Below are 16,849 nucleotides of genomic sequence, written 5' to 3' on the forward strand. Positions count from 1 at the left end.
CAGCAGTCTGTGTTAGTGCAGGATAAAAGAATTTTCTGTTATGACTGACTAGAAGGGGGACAGTTTTACCAAACTAAGATGGGGAGTACAAAAGTAATAATCTAATATTAGAGAATCTGTGTTTTATGTAAAGGTAAAATAATTACAATAGATGCATGTTAAAAAATAAATAGCTTTTTATAAATAAATACAGTGTTCTTACAAGATGCAAATATAACAAAATCTCCTTTTTCTTGTATAATATATCCATGAAATAGTTTAAAAGAGAAAAATAATCCTTAACTGTTATTTAAAACAGTGATAGAAATCAAAATTCCAAATCTTACAAGAATTTCTAGATTCTCTCACCTAATGGGATAGAACCCAAAAAACAGTGTCTTCTGTCATTCAGATTCCTAGGCAGCCTTTTTGGAATGGTGTGCTGCCAGGAGTCATGTGTTGAGAAAAAGGGAGGTATGAACTGCAAGAACTACATCTACAGCTTGGATTTCTGGAGCTGGGCTCAGTAGGATCAATCCCTTGATGTTGTATCCCAAATCCATGTGATACATCATGCCAATGATTCTGCAATGAATATAAAGCCCACACACAAGAACAGAAGTTTTAGCATCAAAGAAATAAAAGAGAATCTTTCCTTTGTTCCCCCAACTAAGTCATTTCTTAAGTTTATAGCTGGATCTTGGATTTTTTTTTCTTTTAGCAATGGCACCAGTAGGACTTCACCCAGTAAAATTAGAGCTATAAATTGAGTACTTGGCATTTTACCACAAATCCATTTGCTCTTACACATGGTCTCTAAAGTTTAGCCAGGTATTCAAAAGGTATGGTAAGGAACAATAATAATAACTGGCTTAATCAAGTTGCTGGGTTTTTTTGTTTTTGTTCTTGTTATTTTTGTTGTTGTTTTGTTTTGTTTTGTTTGGTTGTTTTTTTTGTTGTTGTTGTTTGTTTTTTTTGCAAGGAATAAAAGAACAGAGTAGCTAGGAAACAAAACCTGAACTATTGAAGAACCATTCAAGTTATTGTTGAAAATAATTAGTGAAAATTAAATGGTTCTGCCATCATTTCAAAAACAGGAAATAGAAATAAGAAACATGTGAAATGTGGAAGATATCAATAATTTTCTGAAATAACAAGGAGATAAAATGACAGACATAGAATACAGTGGAAGAATATCGCCATTTTTTAAATGACTAATGAAATTATATCTGGGTGGGGCAGCCTGGGTGGCTCAGTGGTTTAGCCGCTGCCTTCAGCCCGGGGTGTAATCCTGGAGACCCAGGATCAAGTCCCATGTTGGGCTCCCTGCGTGGAGCCTGCTTCTCCCTCTGCCTGTGTCTCTGCTGCTCTCTTTCTCTCTCTCTCTCATGAGTAAATAAATAAAATCTTTAAAAAAATTATATCTGGGTGATGATTACTAGTGCCAATTAATATCATAAATTGGGATACCTGAAAATTTTATACATTATGGAGGATTTTTGCCAAAAACTCAAACTTGAATCTCATTGAGTCTAATGATCTAATTCCAATGTGTAGGGTATGTAGGAACTTATAAGTAGCCAGTAAGAAATATCTGATTGTGGAAAATTCTGTGAAAGAAGTAATCCAATGTCTTCAACAGATACACTGGGGAGAAAGGAGAAAGTAGAGTAGAGACTTAGTTAGAAAAGACTCAAGAGGCCTAATCAAATCTAAATCTAAACTGAAGGGATCCCTGAGCAGCTATGTGGTTTAGTGCCATCTTCGGCCCAGGGCCTGACCCTGGAGACCCGGGATCAAGTCCCACGTCGGGCTCCCTGCAGGAGCCTGCTTCTCCCTCTGCCTGTGTCTCTGCCTCTCTCTGTCTCTCTCTCTCTTTCTCATAAAGAAAATATTTTTAAAAAATAAATCTAAACTGAATATGAAGTTGGTATCAAGTCAATGCCAGAATATAAGGGAAGGCTAACCTTGAAATGCTTAATGCAAGACAGTAATACATAAATGTCATACAAAACTAAATTGTTCTTAACTTATGGCTGAAGTTAAGGAGTTGGGGGGAAAGAGAAGCTTCTTTCTCTTCTATAGGTATGGGTTCTATCAGCCTAACACTCCTGGCCTCTTCCCATTTCCCAGATCACACAAAAGCAGGAGAAACTGAGGCAAAGATTTAATTGTGGGAGAGGGGAGGAGTGTCACAGAGAGTGAGCTCCTTGAGTCTTTATAGCAATGGCCTAAAGACAGTATCACTGCTTTTAAATTGACTAACAAATATGTTTTATGGACTAATGAAATTCTCATTAAATTGTGAGAAAAATCCCCAGACAGACAGTTCTAGATCAGCTAACTCAGATCCACTATTAGGAAAGAAAAAGTGAGGAGAGTTCTTTAAAATTAATGTAGTCTTTTGCATAAGGCTCAAGAATTACCTGCCTCTACATGATTACACTTTGGGCCTTAATCGGTTAATTACATATGAGAAAGAAAAGTTCCTTCACGAGTGTATTTATTATGGCTAGACAATTCCCTAAGAGGCAGTGGAAATAGTCTCAGTATCAGAGATCTGAAAATGCCTACTTAGAAAGAGACTGTGGTCTTTGCGGCTGTAAAGTCACTCAGTTCCCTTCTGCAGTACAGAAAACATGGGACCAAAGGGAAATGGGAATTCAGATGCTCTGCATAGACTGTTTAGGAAATGAAGAACTTTGTGAAAGACCTCCCAATAAGGATGGTACCCGGTCATATTCTTCTCTACAAACATATGGAGGGATGTAATGATGGCTCAAATGGAACTCTGAGAGTAGAGATCATGAATAGGTGGATTACAAACCCTGCCATATGCTGAATGCATAATGTCAAAATTAACCTTTTGTTGGTAGAGTTCTCCCAACTGGGTTCCTTCATATTAATTTTTTTTAACTTTATTTCATAAGGGCCACATAATGTAATGCATGCTTTTTGTCTTATTCTAGAACCTCTGGGTGAGTGGGTATACCCAAGTCAGAGGTTCAGCACTAGGAAGTATACTAGAATACAGATACAACCCAATTCTTCTTTGAATAGTTGCTATTGAGATGTTAATTTGGTTGTCAGTTCTATCTTCCTCCTTGTATTATTTCCCAGTTGGTTTATGAATATGGCAGAAAAATGCAGATACTAATCATTGGTGTCCTCAAATACTAACCTGTGTGAAGGCAAAAGAAAGACTTTCTCACTTAAGGTATGCTTTCTGATAATTGACCACAACCAAATTAGCTGTTTCTGCAGGGCCATTAAGAGCATTGTCCAGATATCTTTCAACAAAGGTACTTTTAAAAGAGAATACTGCTGTAGAAAATAACCAGTAATTAGTAGTGAAGCCATCAAAAAATCAAAGGAATAGTAAAAAGAATTAGGGGATGCTTAGTTTATATAAAGCTTTTATTCATTAAATATTTACTGATAACATGGCATACTAAGCTGAGGAAATGCAACGTTGAACTGACATAAGGATACCTGCTCCCACAGAGTTTTTTTTTTTTTTAATTTTTTATTTATTTATGTTAGTCACAGAGAGAGAGAAAGAGAGGCAGAGACACAGGCAGAGGGAGAAGCAGGCTCCATGCACCAGGAGAGCCCGACGTGGGATTCGATCCTGGGTCTCCAGGATCGCGCCCTGGGCCAAAGGCAGGCGCTAAACCACTGCGCCACCCAGAGATCCCTACCACAGAGTTTAAATTGCTGCTAAACGGAAGTTCTAAGACAAAACAAAATTAAATAAAAATGCCAAGAGAGAATAACATAGTCTTTGCATATCTGAACTGGGAAACAGAAACACTGTCAAACTACTTGGAACAAAAAGGGTAATATGTTGAAGAAATGGACAGAGGAACTGCTCTTTGTGTACTGAAGTTAACGTGTTGTTAAAGCTCTGAAATTTTCTAGAGAAGAATTTTGTTTTTTTTCTCTTTTCTCTCTCTCTCTCTGGACTGTCCCTAATTTAGTTTGGTAGATATTGAACGCCCCAGCCTTGGTTCTGAGCTCCAGCATCCAACACAGATTAACTATTCTCTTTGAATCACAATTCCCAGTTGACACATAGGAGAGTCTGTTTTATCCAAAGTTAGGAGTCCACTGTGCAACAAATCAGCAGTGACTGAGTGTTGGGGAGGGGGGCAGTAGAATCCTGTGATGCTGACATGGAGGTTAGTCCATTTGGCAGACTTTGCTACCTGCCTATGCAGGATCTATTTTTTAATGCTTTATTTTTTATAATAGAATCCTGATTTTTGCGTGGGATAACAACATGTCCAGATAAAATACAACATTCCTTAGCCTCTCATGGATAAAAATAGCCATTTTTAAAGGGAAAGACAAAGGCGGCACATATCTTTTATCTTTGGTTTTAATATTCTTCTTCCCCAAAACTCAGATAAATGCTGGTTGGTGTCTAGCCATTTCACAAGCTTGGAATGATAAGCCCAATGGCAAAAGATCATTCTAAACTCAGCTGAGTAGAAAGCCTAAAGGAGATCAAATCATTAATGTCATGGAAAAGCTGGCATAGGAGCTCTGGATTTCTCCCCTTCAGAATATGGTGATGTGACAAGAATAAACTTTTGGTTTATTTAAGCCACTGTGAATTGAGTTTTCAGCCACATGTAGCCAAGTTAACTTAAGTAGTGCCCCTTCGTGATCAGTTTGCAATGCCTAGTAATAACAGGGGAGTGGATTTGGGCTGGTTAATCAATAAAAAACAAAACAAAACAAAACAAAACAAAAAACCAAAAACTTACTTTTAACAAATGGTAGGGATTGCGACAGTAATAAGAATACAAAAGAAAAGAATCGCTATCAAATATACAGTTAAAATCAGTAAAAAAAATAAAAGAGCAGGGAAAGAGGTTGTACAAAATGAAATACTCTTTATGTTCCATAAAAGTTTAGACCAATACAGATAGTGTGCACAAGGATTTGTGTAATGCCTTATGATACTCAAAACCAAACAAGATAATTTAAACATCAAAGGCTGTGGTAGAAAAAGAAGTATGAGTTAAACCTAACTAATAAAAATATGCAGAAGATGACAAGAAACAAACCTTATATAAAGATGAATAGAAATAAAGTACAAAAAAATTAAGTACAAATAATAAAATAAAAAGATTGAATATAAAAAAATGTTAACTAGGTGTAAGAAATGGACCAGAGAAAAAGAATCCACATAGCTAGAATAATGACAAATATTTATTAATAAGTTTTGTATAACTCTGTAATATGAGTGTGTTAGTATTATCAAAGGTTAATGCAAAAAAAAAAACACTATAAAGAAGTTTATTATTTATTATTTAGTTTGAAAAAATTATAAAGGCCACACATTAACAAATATCCATGTACCAAACAATATAGCACCCCAAAGAACTAAGCAAAAATATTTAGAAATATAGTATTTGTAAAAAAAAAAAAAAAAGAAAAAGAAGAAAAAAAGAAAAAAACACTAACAAGTTTTATTCTTATAGCCTATAGCAAATTCACTATGCAGAATTAATAGAAACTCTAGAGAAAATTAAAAAGTTAGGATGAAGAAAGGTTATGTGTGGTATAGGTCTCATTTTGAATCCTGGACCCAGGTCAAATACTATGTAGTTCGGAAGACTCAAAAATTTCTATTTTTGAAATTAAGGAAGAATTAGGAATAGGAGAAAGGGAAATTAAAGGAAGAGAAGCAGGTGGAGGAGGAGAGGTAATGGGGAGGCCGAGAGGGAGGAGAAAGAGGAAGAGAAGAACCTAATCTAGGTCCTGTGTTTTGGCCCTCATGTATATTATTTCATCATATCCTCCCATGTTTATATTCCCATTTAACAGAAAAATGAACACACTTTCAGAGGTAACTAATTTTTCAAAGATCATAAGAATGTTTATATTTGTTTGGTTTTGAATGTTATCGTGTTTGTTTTCTGATATTTGACATTTATTTTGGGGAGGCTTCACTAGTTTGAAAAAAAATCCAGACAAGTAATTTCATACTTTGAGGAAAACAAAATATTAAGGTGTGAAGGTGATAAGCTTCTTAACTAGACAGACAAAGTGGTATATTATTTGTTTAAAACTTGATAGATAGTAACAATTAGTTTGCATTTTAATAGCTATTCACTTAAATGTGAGCATTTTGAGAGAAACTATTTTTAGGATTATTTGCTTTTGTTTTCCAACCTCACAAGCATGAAATACAGAGGGAGTTGTAGCTTTAAGTAAATAAAAAGTTGTTTAGTTTATACAAAAAATTGTATAATCTGGGTAAAATATATTTGACATAGGAATCTTTTCACTTTCATAAAAGTAACTATTTGAAATCTTTTGAAGCATTATTCTCTTCAAACATTTTGAAACAAAAAAATTTGCCTTTTGATAGGAACTATGTGTTTCATTATAAAGATGGAACATGATGTTCTGGCTTACATATTCTCTGCAGAAGGAGGTCCTTTTTTGTACTGAATTTTTAGCATATAGTAAAGATCCAGATTGTAAAAAATTAATTTCAGGCATGACAGACTGGAAGTATATATTGAACAGATCTGGGAACAGAAATGATGCAAATGCCTTTCTTCCAGCTTCTGAAAATTATGTAATGGACCAGAATTTCAGGATAGACTTCTGTTTGAGTGAAGCATGGACTCTTAATCAAAGGAGAGTACCAAAAATGACTTTTGAAAAGCAAAAGTATAAGGCAGTTTCCCACAAATGGTAATTCCATTGACATTGTCTCTGGAAATATCACTGTAGCTAAGCATTAGGATATTCGCATACATTTTAATTATTAGTGATGGTAGCAGAACTATGATAGAAAAAATTTTCCTGAATGAGCAAGAGTAGTAAAGGAAATTGACTCATGAAAGGAAGAAGACCAGTGATGCATTAAGAGCTAGGAATAAAAATCAATGAAATTGTTTTAACTCTTCGCTATGTTGCTATTATGTTTTAAAGTATTATACACTTGTTGGGTGACAGTCATGATGGTAACATTTACATTGCTATATAGTGATATATATATATTATTTAGTGTTGCTACCTCAAAACAAAGAAGAATATGGGTAAATAGGGTGATAAAAAGTACTTGAAAGATTTGTGCCTTCCTATCATTACACCATTTAAAATATGACAGTTGCATAGAGTGCAATGAATAGTGCTAGATGCTCGTTAGTATGAAAGTTTTACCATAACGTTGTTGATGAATGGCAGGCCTATACTCAGAAAAACTAATGAAAAATTAGTGACTCTAATACATGAAGTGATGAGCTTATTTATATCTGTATACATATAACTAGAATTAGGAAGATAGTGCGTAACTACTATCAATAGAGCGGATAAATGGGCTTTTAGAAAGGTACTGTTAAACCAATCAGCTTACAAGTTGTCTACAAATTTAGTTCAATTCAGTACAACTCCACAAATGTTTATCAAGGTCCTATTATATGCCAGTTTTTCTTACAAAGTGTTTCTAGAAAGGGAAGGAATACCTTCCTCCCAACCAAAAAAAAAAAAAAAAAAGAGAGAGAGAGAGAGAGACATGAAACATCTATCATTCAAGAAGTACAAACAAAATGCTGTGGGAATTTACAGGGACCTAAAATGTCTGAAGCATCAGGAAGGACTTCCTGGCAGGGCTGGCATTTGAGAGGGTACTATTAAAAAGGTCAGGAATTCAACATGGAGAGTTATGTTGCGGGGGCAGGGGCATAATTCAAGGATGAAAGCCAGTATAAGTCTACTCTCGTAAAACTGCTTATAATAAAATTCAATAAAGTCATTAGCTCACTTTGACTCAATAAGTAGAAGGCAATGATCTGTAAGAGGAAGTGATATTAAGTTATACACTCAGGAGACTCAGGAGACCGACCCTAAGTAGCCAGAGCTCATGAATGAGCAGCTTGTGCAAAATGGATTTTCATTTCCACCTCTATCTCTAATCTATTTCTATCATCTATTTTTTCTATCAATTCCTATTTTTGGCTATTATATATGTGTAAAATAGCTCCTACCTAATTTTGTCTATGATAGAATAGAGAGTTACAAATGTGTATGTGTGTGTGTGTGTTTTACAGAAGTCTGCTGTTCTCAAAATACCACCCCCAGATGTCATGCCAGAGCATTTATGATGCTTCAAAGCTGACTCTGTGAAATGCTTTCATAGAAATTTTTCAGAGTGACCCTGCCTAAACTCATGTCCTTAAGATAATATATAGGTGAAATTCTATACCACAAAGACTCATAATTTAAATATAAATTCACCTCTCCCTTACCTGAAAGCAGTCACCCCAAAGGATAAGATTTGTGTATTGGAAAAGCCAATTTAATAGAAGAAACATAAATAAGCAGAAATGTGAAATTTTAGTTTAAAAAGAGAGAGGGAGGAGTGGGGACAGGGGAGTATATGTAATTGGTTTATTCTAGAATCCACTTGAAACAAAAATATTTTCATATTTTTAATCACAGAAATAGATTTTTAAATTTCAAATTATGAATGATGCTTTAAATTCCTGTTTTTTCCTCATCTTCACTAAACTTTCCTGAATAAATAATATATCTTCCTCACTAATTATGTTTTAATTTCTCTAGTGTATTTTAGGTAGATCTAAGCTGACATACTTATTTCATTGTAAACAGTAATTTCTTCTTTTTAAAAAATACCCTCTTTTTGGTCTTAGAATTCTCTTGTATTTCACATGGAATAGTAAATTTCATATACTACTTGGTGGTGGTAGAAGTTCATACCTGTTCTTGAATGACTTTTTCCTTCTCTACTTACAATATACTCACATTACATTTGTTTAAATAGAACTTCTTCATATTCCCATCTCTCAATGCTTGCTTATACACCTCCTCCTCCAAGAAGTCTCCCAAAAAAAACAAAATAATAACAACAACTATGCTCTCTTTTGCTTTCATGTGGCAGACACTGAGCTAAATTCTTTGCACTCTTGTTTTTTAATACTTAAAATCCTCTGCGGGCCGTATTGTCAATCCCATTCATAGACGAAAAAATTGAGACTCAGCATTGTTCAAGAACATTCAAGTATGTCAGATTCTGGAGAGCATGCTCTTTGTGTGTTTTTTAATCTCATCCTTTTACTTGTGTGTACATGCAAATATGTGTGTGCACAAACACATATGTATCCTTGTATAAATGTGTGTATATATGTGCAGATATGTATGTATGTCTACATGTAAGTACATATATGTGTAAATCTTTGCATTTCCTTTGTTAATACAGTATCTGGCACATACTAGTTACTCAATAAATTATTGGTTGACTAAATAAAACGTCACTAAATTTGTGTGGAGAACTGTACTGAACAGTATCAAACGCCTTAGAGTCTTATAATATTTTCATTCACCAGTGCCCTCATGGTTGTTATTCACTAGGAATAATATTTTCTATTCATTCATTATCTCCCTCTACATTTTTAAGTTTGTTTTAAGGATATTTGCCTATTACTAAGAATAATATGTTCTGAAAGCGTCACTTTTAGTTTTGAGTAGTAAAAATGATTACAGATTAACAATTTTATCACAAATCACCTTTTATATTAGGGAAAGTAAGAAAGAAATATCTTTAGGGATCTTCTTTTTCAGTTGATACTAATTAGATTTCTTTAAACCAAGTTTAAAGCTCACACTGTTCTGGCTTGATAGTGCCAAGTGATAATCCAATGTGACATACATTTCCTATAGCAATAACATTTTGGCAGATAAACTCCCCAATGAGAAACAACCATTTCTATGCTTAGATGAATTTTGTGATAAAACGCAAATGCAAAAAAAAAAAAAAAAGTAACAGAATTAAAAAAGAAATACTCCACAGTATAATGAATCTCCTTTCCATGTTTACTAAAAGTACCTAAATCCACAGAGGGTAAAAAGATTATGTAATAGCCAACACATCATAGATACCTCGTTGTCCATGGAAGGTTGATAAAATAACTGATTATTATTTACACTGAAATTCATTCCTAGAAATCTTGTAACCTTTCCCTTCATTATGCAATGCTGTCTTGGACCTGGGAATCTAGAAATGTGGAAATTATAACACTTTGACATACCATGTAAATGAGGTATCGCTGTAACATGCTATTTAAATAAAGTTTGGAACAAACATTCAGTAGGGAAGTTTGGAAAACTTATAACGAGATTACCTCCTAACTTTTTTTATAAGAATATTTTTGTATTCCCCCCCAGCCATCTTTTAATTCCAACAAGTACGTACAGTGTGCCAATTTAGCTCTCTAGCAGCAAAGGCAGACATTGTCTTATTGTGGCAATTAGTCAGGAGCTGAGCTTGTCGTTTGAGCGTCTCCTTCTTCATGTAGATAATATCTGATTTGGAGAATCTTTGTCTTTCTGATGGAAATACCTGAATTGGATATTATCAGTCTTCATCAGCAAGGTATTTCCCATCATTAGTTCTGAAATCAAGGCTAGTGTAGGATGGGTAGTTGATGTTTCCACGTTCATCTACATGCTTTATTCGTTTTCTGCATGTTATTTTCATGATTAATTGCAAGATCTGGACAACTGGATTATCTGGAAAGCTTTAGGATAAATCCAATTTCAAAGTTTCTTTTAAAAATGTAAGCTTAAAAAAAATTAAAAAAAATAAAAATGTAAGCTTTATTTGAAAAGATCATGGCTGTTGCAGCACAAATGACTGTCCACAGTTAGGGATGTGGCCTGGAAAAAAGAATGAAATGAAATTATCTCATTTTTGGAAATGAAGTCAGTATCTTTAGAACTCTATTGTTCTTAGGGTAATGTATTTACTAATGAGTTAGAGACAAAAACTCTTTAAAAATATGTAAGATGTAGGTTACAAGTGTAATTAAAAATTCCAACTCCCATATTTTATAATCTCTGCCAGACAGGCCAGATCTCACCCGAGGCATATATATATTAAAATACGTGTTCACCTTTCTACATTTCAGCAGCTGTCAGAAGTGTCATAGAGACCTTTAGGAGCCTCCATCTGAGTGTCCAGTTGGCGGCACCCTAAACTCTGTATTTTCTGCGCTTTCTAAACTTTTTGAATTCCCATCACATCTCCCCATCCCTTCTCTTCAATTTATGCCTTTTGCTTCTTTTTTTCAAATTTCTTACTATAAATGAGTATTGAATATGAAATCTCTTCCTGTAAAAAAATAAATTATGTAAATCTAATGGAATACATAAAGTTCCACCAAGCTAAAGACCAGAGAGAGCAAAGCACTATCCACAGAAGAATCTGGCAGAGGAGGCCCAGACAGTCCCTCCCTCAAGAAAAGCCAGTGCTTCTCCTCAGAAACTATTTCAGTCACCATGTGTTCTCTAAATAGCCTTCTGAAGAATTTCCCAAGGAGATTTCTTCCCAGGACACTTGGGAAAGGTTCTTTCTATTGGGGTGGGCTTTTGGGAAGGAGTGGATAAAAGAAACCATTAGGTCAGGTTACTAAAGATAGCCTGCCTTATACTTTAATCCTGAAAGAAAAAAAATGAAAGTAATGAAACAGTGGAAAACTTTTTGAATAACAGTAGGAAGTTTTCAAATTCAAGTCTGGCTTGAATGGCTATCCCATTGCCAGTGCATATTTACATCAGATTATATAAAGTTATAAATAGCCTACCTTCTAATGTTTTCATTCCTGAAACTATTTCCCAAAATAGTGCCCTATCTCTTAGGAAATTTGTAACCTTTCTTATTACATGAATAGAGGAATAAAAAGCGAATTAATACCATTTTCATAGCTCTTAGGTGTATGCAGTGTAGCAAGCCATTTGTCAGTTTCATCTGCCCAAGTATTTTAAATTGATGAGTCGTTTTTAGAGGAAAGCAATAGAATCTAAGTTTAGTCTCCATTTGTGCTCTTTGCCAGTTTCCAGCAGAGCTGGCTAAGAGAAAGCTGAAGGGCACTGATTTAAAACCAGAGTGAATAGGTTAAGTGGTTGCACTTTCTTAACAGAGAGTTCACCAAAGGCACATTTTAATTTCTTCTATTTATCATTTACTTACAAATATAGACTTAATTGTGCCTGGTTGTTTATTGAAATCTATTTAAAGTTCACATTTTTGAATGAAATATTTCTGTGTGATAGTATCAGCTAAACCCAATTTCTAGCTGTTCATCCTCTAATTTTTATTTTGCTTTCATTGTATCTCTGGTCAAAGAGATAACATTAGATGCAGCAGTTTTTTATTGTCTTGTGTGCATATGTTCAGAAATTTAAAATACTTTTATGTTAGATAATTGCTCTCTTCAAATCTGGAAATATATCTTTGGATTGTGCCTTCTGATTTCTGGACATCTATAAACATAACTATTTCACCTTGAACACACTTTCTGATGAAAGATTTTAAAATTATAACTTACACTTTTCTTTTAGTCCAAGGGTCATATTTTTACATGTTCTTGGGGGCCCGAGGAAATCATGTCCTTTTACACAAATGTCAACAACAACATAGTGGCTCATGTTTGCCTCCCTTTTATCGTAGTTTGCATCTAAGGAAAATTCAAGGAAAGGTGATTCCTAGATTTTTACCCATTGATTAGATGTTACTGGCTTAGAGGAAGTGTTGACAAAATTTTGTCTGATATTTTTATTCTTAAGTCACAAGTCCTAAATATAATTCTTTTTTATAATCGCTTGTCTGTATATACTAGGAGTCATTTTATTATACCTTACATCTGTTTGGTTAAATTTATTTTTATGTTTCATGAAGATCTCACAGCCTTAAACAATGTTGAATGATTTCTGTCCTATCCATTAATATTGGGGAAGTCTACCATTGAAAGTCTTATGTTTTACTTCTTTCTTTTTAATAGCTCAGAAAAAGTGTGTTCTCCTGATATTACTTAAAATTTGATGGATATTGGAACATATCTGGAATTTGTTTTTCTTTTGATGAATTACTGACACTGCTATCATTTCAGCCTCCACTATAAGCTAATATTGTAAAAAGAGAATTAATCAAGATATAAGACCTAAAGAGATCTTAAATTTTACAAATTCCATGTAAGATAATCAGGTAATACAGATTTTAATAGCTGCTATCGGCTTCCATCTATGGCAATTTATTTTAAGATCAGAAATCATGAATCAGAAAGGGTTAAAAATTACCACCTTAAGGCTTTGCCATTAAACTAAATATGTGAATGAAAACCATGTAACTTTAATACTAATTCTATACAATTCTATACTATCAAATAAGTGTAATGTGTTGAAAATCAATTTAAAAATAAATTAAAATGACTAACTAGGAGAATGTGTATAGCAAATATGACAGATTTAAATCCTATGACACAAAGTACTCATTTGTGAATATGAAAAATACTAGCATGCTGGAAAAGGAAATAGATAATTCATACTAATTGTGTGTGCATGTGTGTAGTGTGTGAACACATGAAAGTACAAAAACATAAACAAAAATGTGTAGAAATACTCCCTAGGGAGAGAGAAACAGAAAAGGGAGAGTAGAAGATATTTCAAATATAGCTATCATAATCTGTTTCAAAAATAAATAAATCAATAATTGAAGCTAATATTGTAATATTGTTATATTTGCCAAACTTTGCTGGAAAGTTCATGAGAGCTAATTTTCTATATCTTTCTTATATTACTTATCTTTAAAATAATTTGTAATATGAAAATGATGACAGAATTCACAAAAGAAATTATTAAAAAGGCAAATAGTAAAATCATTAATGAGTTTTTTCACCATTATAAATAAGCAAAACTGCAAGTGAGGGAATAAAAATAGGCAAAAAGTTATCAGATTTTAAAATGTAGGATACTTGATGTTAGCATGGGTAGGATGACAAAGTCACATTCATACAATGCTGTGGGAGTGTAAATTGGTGTAACCTTTCTGAAAATCCATTTGGCAGTAGGTATAAAGAGCATGAAAATGTTCAGCTCATTTTGATCCAGTAATACCATTTCTGGGAATCTAGCCTAAAGACAAAAGACAAATGTGAAAATATATATAGGCACAAATATGTTGATCATTTTTTCACATATCTACTTAATGAATATTTGCAAAGCCCCTACTATGTGTCTGATAATATATTAGCCGCTGAGTCCATAATAGGCATCAAGACAAAGTATCCGTTTAGTTTTTCCATTGAAGCGTTTTTCTAATAACAAGAAATTGATTACAACTTGGGAGAGATATTTTATATAGATAAAGATACGATAAATATATGATCAATGGAAAAATTATAATTTTTGATAGCAAAGAATCACATGTATTGAGCAGTTACCATGTGCGAGGACCTATTTTAATCATGATTACATGTATCGTCTCCTTTAATCCTTGTAACACTCCCAGGATGTATCGTATTTATTTCCTATTCTTCCTATAACAAATAGCATAACTTGTAGTGATTTAAAACAACACAAGTTTCTTAGCGTTCTGGAGGTCAGAAGTCCAAAATGGGTCTCACTGGACTAAACTCAGGGTATTGGTAGAGCTATGCCCTTCTGGAGGCTTTAGAGTTAATTTGTTTCCTTCCCTTTTCTGGATTCTTTCTAGCCTTACCTTGTGGCAGTCTCTCTACATCTCCAGAGCCAGCAAGGTTAGGCTGTGTCCTGCTCACACAGCGACAACTCCTGTCTCTCTCCTGCCTCTTCTATTTGTAAAAATACTTGTGATTATATTGGGTCCACCTGGATAATTCAGGATATAATTACGCCCATTCTCACAGTCCGCTAGCTGCCTAGCAAACATAATTTCATCTTCAATCTTAATGCTCCTTTTCCATGAAACCTAACATAGTCACAAGTTCTAGGGATTAGGATGTGGACATTGTTCCAAGGCTATACCACAGATACATTCTACTTTTTTATCCACCTTTTGTATAAAAAAAAAACAACAAAAGCAAAACAAAACAAAACAAAAAAAAAGAAAGAGATGTTCATTGTTTTGTTCAAAGGTCATACACTTATTAATGAGAAACCTGGTATTCGAACCTAGCTAAGCAAACCAAAACCTGGGCCTTAATCACTATGTAGTATCTCATAATCACTATGTTGCCGATGTTAAATTCTCTATAATAAAATGAAGTGTTTCAGAGTAAAGATATGTTGTTAATAGCATTTACCTCTCAGTCCTGATTATATGAATAACTTTTATTCTACTTCTTTATATGTTTTTGTAATTTTCATCTTCTTTCTTCAGTGACTATAGTTATGTGCCATTTGGTTATTAACTTGATTAAGTGGGGGAACTTTGTTTTCTAGAAGCTCCTTCCCTGGATGTTCTACATTCTAATTGGCCAAAAGTGATATGTGTTCTAGAAGATGGAAGCGAAGCACAGTCACTATACCCTCATGGTCATTGTTAACCACAGGCAATGAGAGACAGACAGCTGCAGGTACGTTCCCATTTTTCCTTTCCCTTCCTATCTCTGTGTCTAGTTCTCCTTCCTGACTGCCAAATCTTGTGGCAAACAATAGCCCGAATCTCACCACCAGACATTTTACTGTGAGCTCACAGAGAAGAACCAGTAACCTTGCATGGATTTTTACATTTGCCTCCTTTTGTGATCCCAACTCTGCAGCTGGATATGCATAGCTTCTACATTTCCATGTAAGAACCAACTCTGATACGGATGGCTAGTTAATTTTCTCTGAAATTTTGACTCCTTTTTTTTTTGTTTTTTGTTTTTTTACTTTTTACATTTCTAGCTTCTCTCATGATTGTGGAATTGTGGAAGTCCTAATTTCTATAATACACTTCTTTTTCCCCAATATATACACATAGTGCTTCTGCATCTCTGATTGAATACTAACTGATACAGTTATTGGAATCAGAACTGGGTTGATTTTCATAAAAAAACTAAAACATGAGACATTCACTTTGCGACTGGTGGTGGCAAGAGGCTTCAAGGACACTTATGGGTCAGCGAAGTCTTAAAGGATGACATAGAAATTATTACTGGAATATGGGGAAAAGGGAGCTTACGTTATGTGTTGGCAGAAATATTAGCCTTACCTGGGGTAACACAGAAAACAGAACAGTTACCTAAAGAACTCATTGATCTGGTTAAGGAGGTAAAAGTGCTACCCGACTGCTGCTAACTACATATGACAAAATATGAGAAAAGAGATAAACTTATGGAGGAAGTGTTTACTTTTTAGCAGCATTAAAGGGACTGTAGAGTTAGGTAAAGGAAAGTTGACCATCTAGAATAAGGTTCACAAAGTAAGAAATGGCCTCAGGGTAATGATCCACCTGGTAACCTACTAATAAAATATCATGTCACTTTAAAGATGGAGTCAGGAAAGCAGCTTGAACCCTTTATTGAGACTGGCAATTGATTTAATGATATTCCTCACAGACCCTCTCCAATAGACAAAGATGACAACAAGGACAACAAAGCTGTAAGCTCACCTGTTACACCCTTTTTCCTAGGGGGTTCTTATGGCTTTTAAGGGTGTTAGATCATAGCACCCTGACTTTCAGCCCAAGACAGAGAGCCACCTATTTCAGAGACATTTGTGATGTACTTTTGTCTAATAAACATCAATAATATTCCTGAGAAAACCACAATGTTTTTTAGGACAATTATATTTGTGGAAACACTGATACCTATATTAAATGATAGAGGGTCAGTTCAAAAGAAAAATATCATAGAGTCCCAAACTTACTACAGACAGAAAGCAGAGTGAGAAAGTTCAACAGCTGCAAACACGGATCACTTCCTATGGAAAAGGAAGGATGCTTAAGAGTTTGGAGCCAATAAGCTGGAGAGTGGAGTTTAAAATCGTAGGAACCAGCTCAAAGAAAGCAGGACTGGGTTCTAATTAAGAAACTGACATTGTTGTCCTGGCTGAATTTCAGAACTGTTATGCACCAATGACTACTACT

At 34.3% G+C, this 16,849-nt stretch overlaps 1 protein-coding gene and 1 long non-coding RNA gene across 11 annotated transcripts in view; one reads left to right on the forward strand and one right to left on the reverse strand.

The window, feature by feature from the left end:
• The window catches only part of LOC144293967 (uncharacterized), a 1,010,193-nt gene that overhangs the window by 769,362 nt on the left and 223,982 nt on the right, over nucleotides 1-16,849 (forward strand). For all 10 annotated transcript variants that reach the window (XM_077865362.1, XM_077865366.1, XM_077865384.1 and 7 more), the window contains one exon: nucleotides 15,220-15,353. In XM_077865362.1, coding sequence (XP_077721488.1) covers nucleotides 15,333-15,353 — 21 coding nt within the window. In that variant the 5' untranslated portion in view covers nucleotides 15,220-15,332. The remainder of the gene's footprint in view (nucleotides 1-15,219; nucleotides 15,354-16,849) is intronic.
• Nucleotides 221-15,231, reverse strand: LOC144294046 (uncharacterized). Its single transcript, XR_013361449.1, has 3 exons — nucleotides 15,081-15,231; nucleotides 10,217-10,680; nucleotides 221-564 (listed from the first exon to the last, which is right to left on the reverse strand). It is a non-coding gene; the product is annotated as an uncharacterized LOC144294046 (long non-coding RNA).

The sequence above is a fragment of the Canis aureus genome, chromosome 2 (assembly GCF_053574225.1).
Source record: "Canis aureus isolate CA01 chromosome 2, VMU_Caureus_v.1.0, whole genome shotgun sequence".
NCBI lineage: Eukaryota > Metazoa > Chordata > Mammalia > Carnivora > Canidae > Canis > Canis aureus.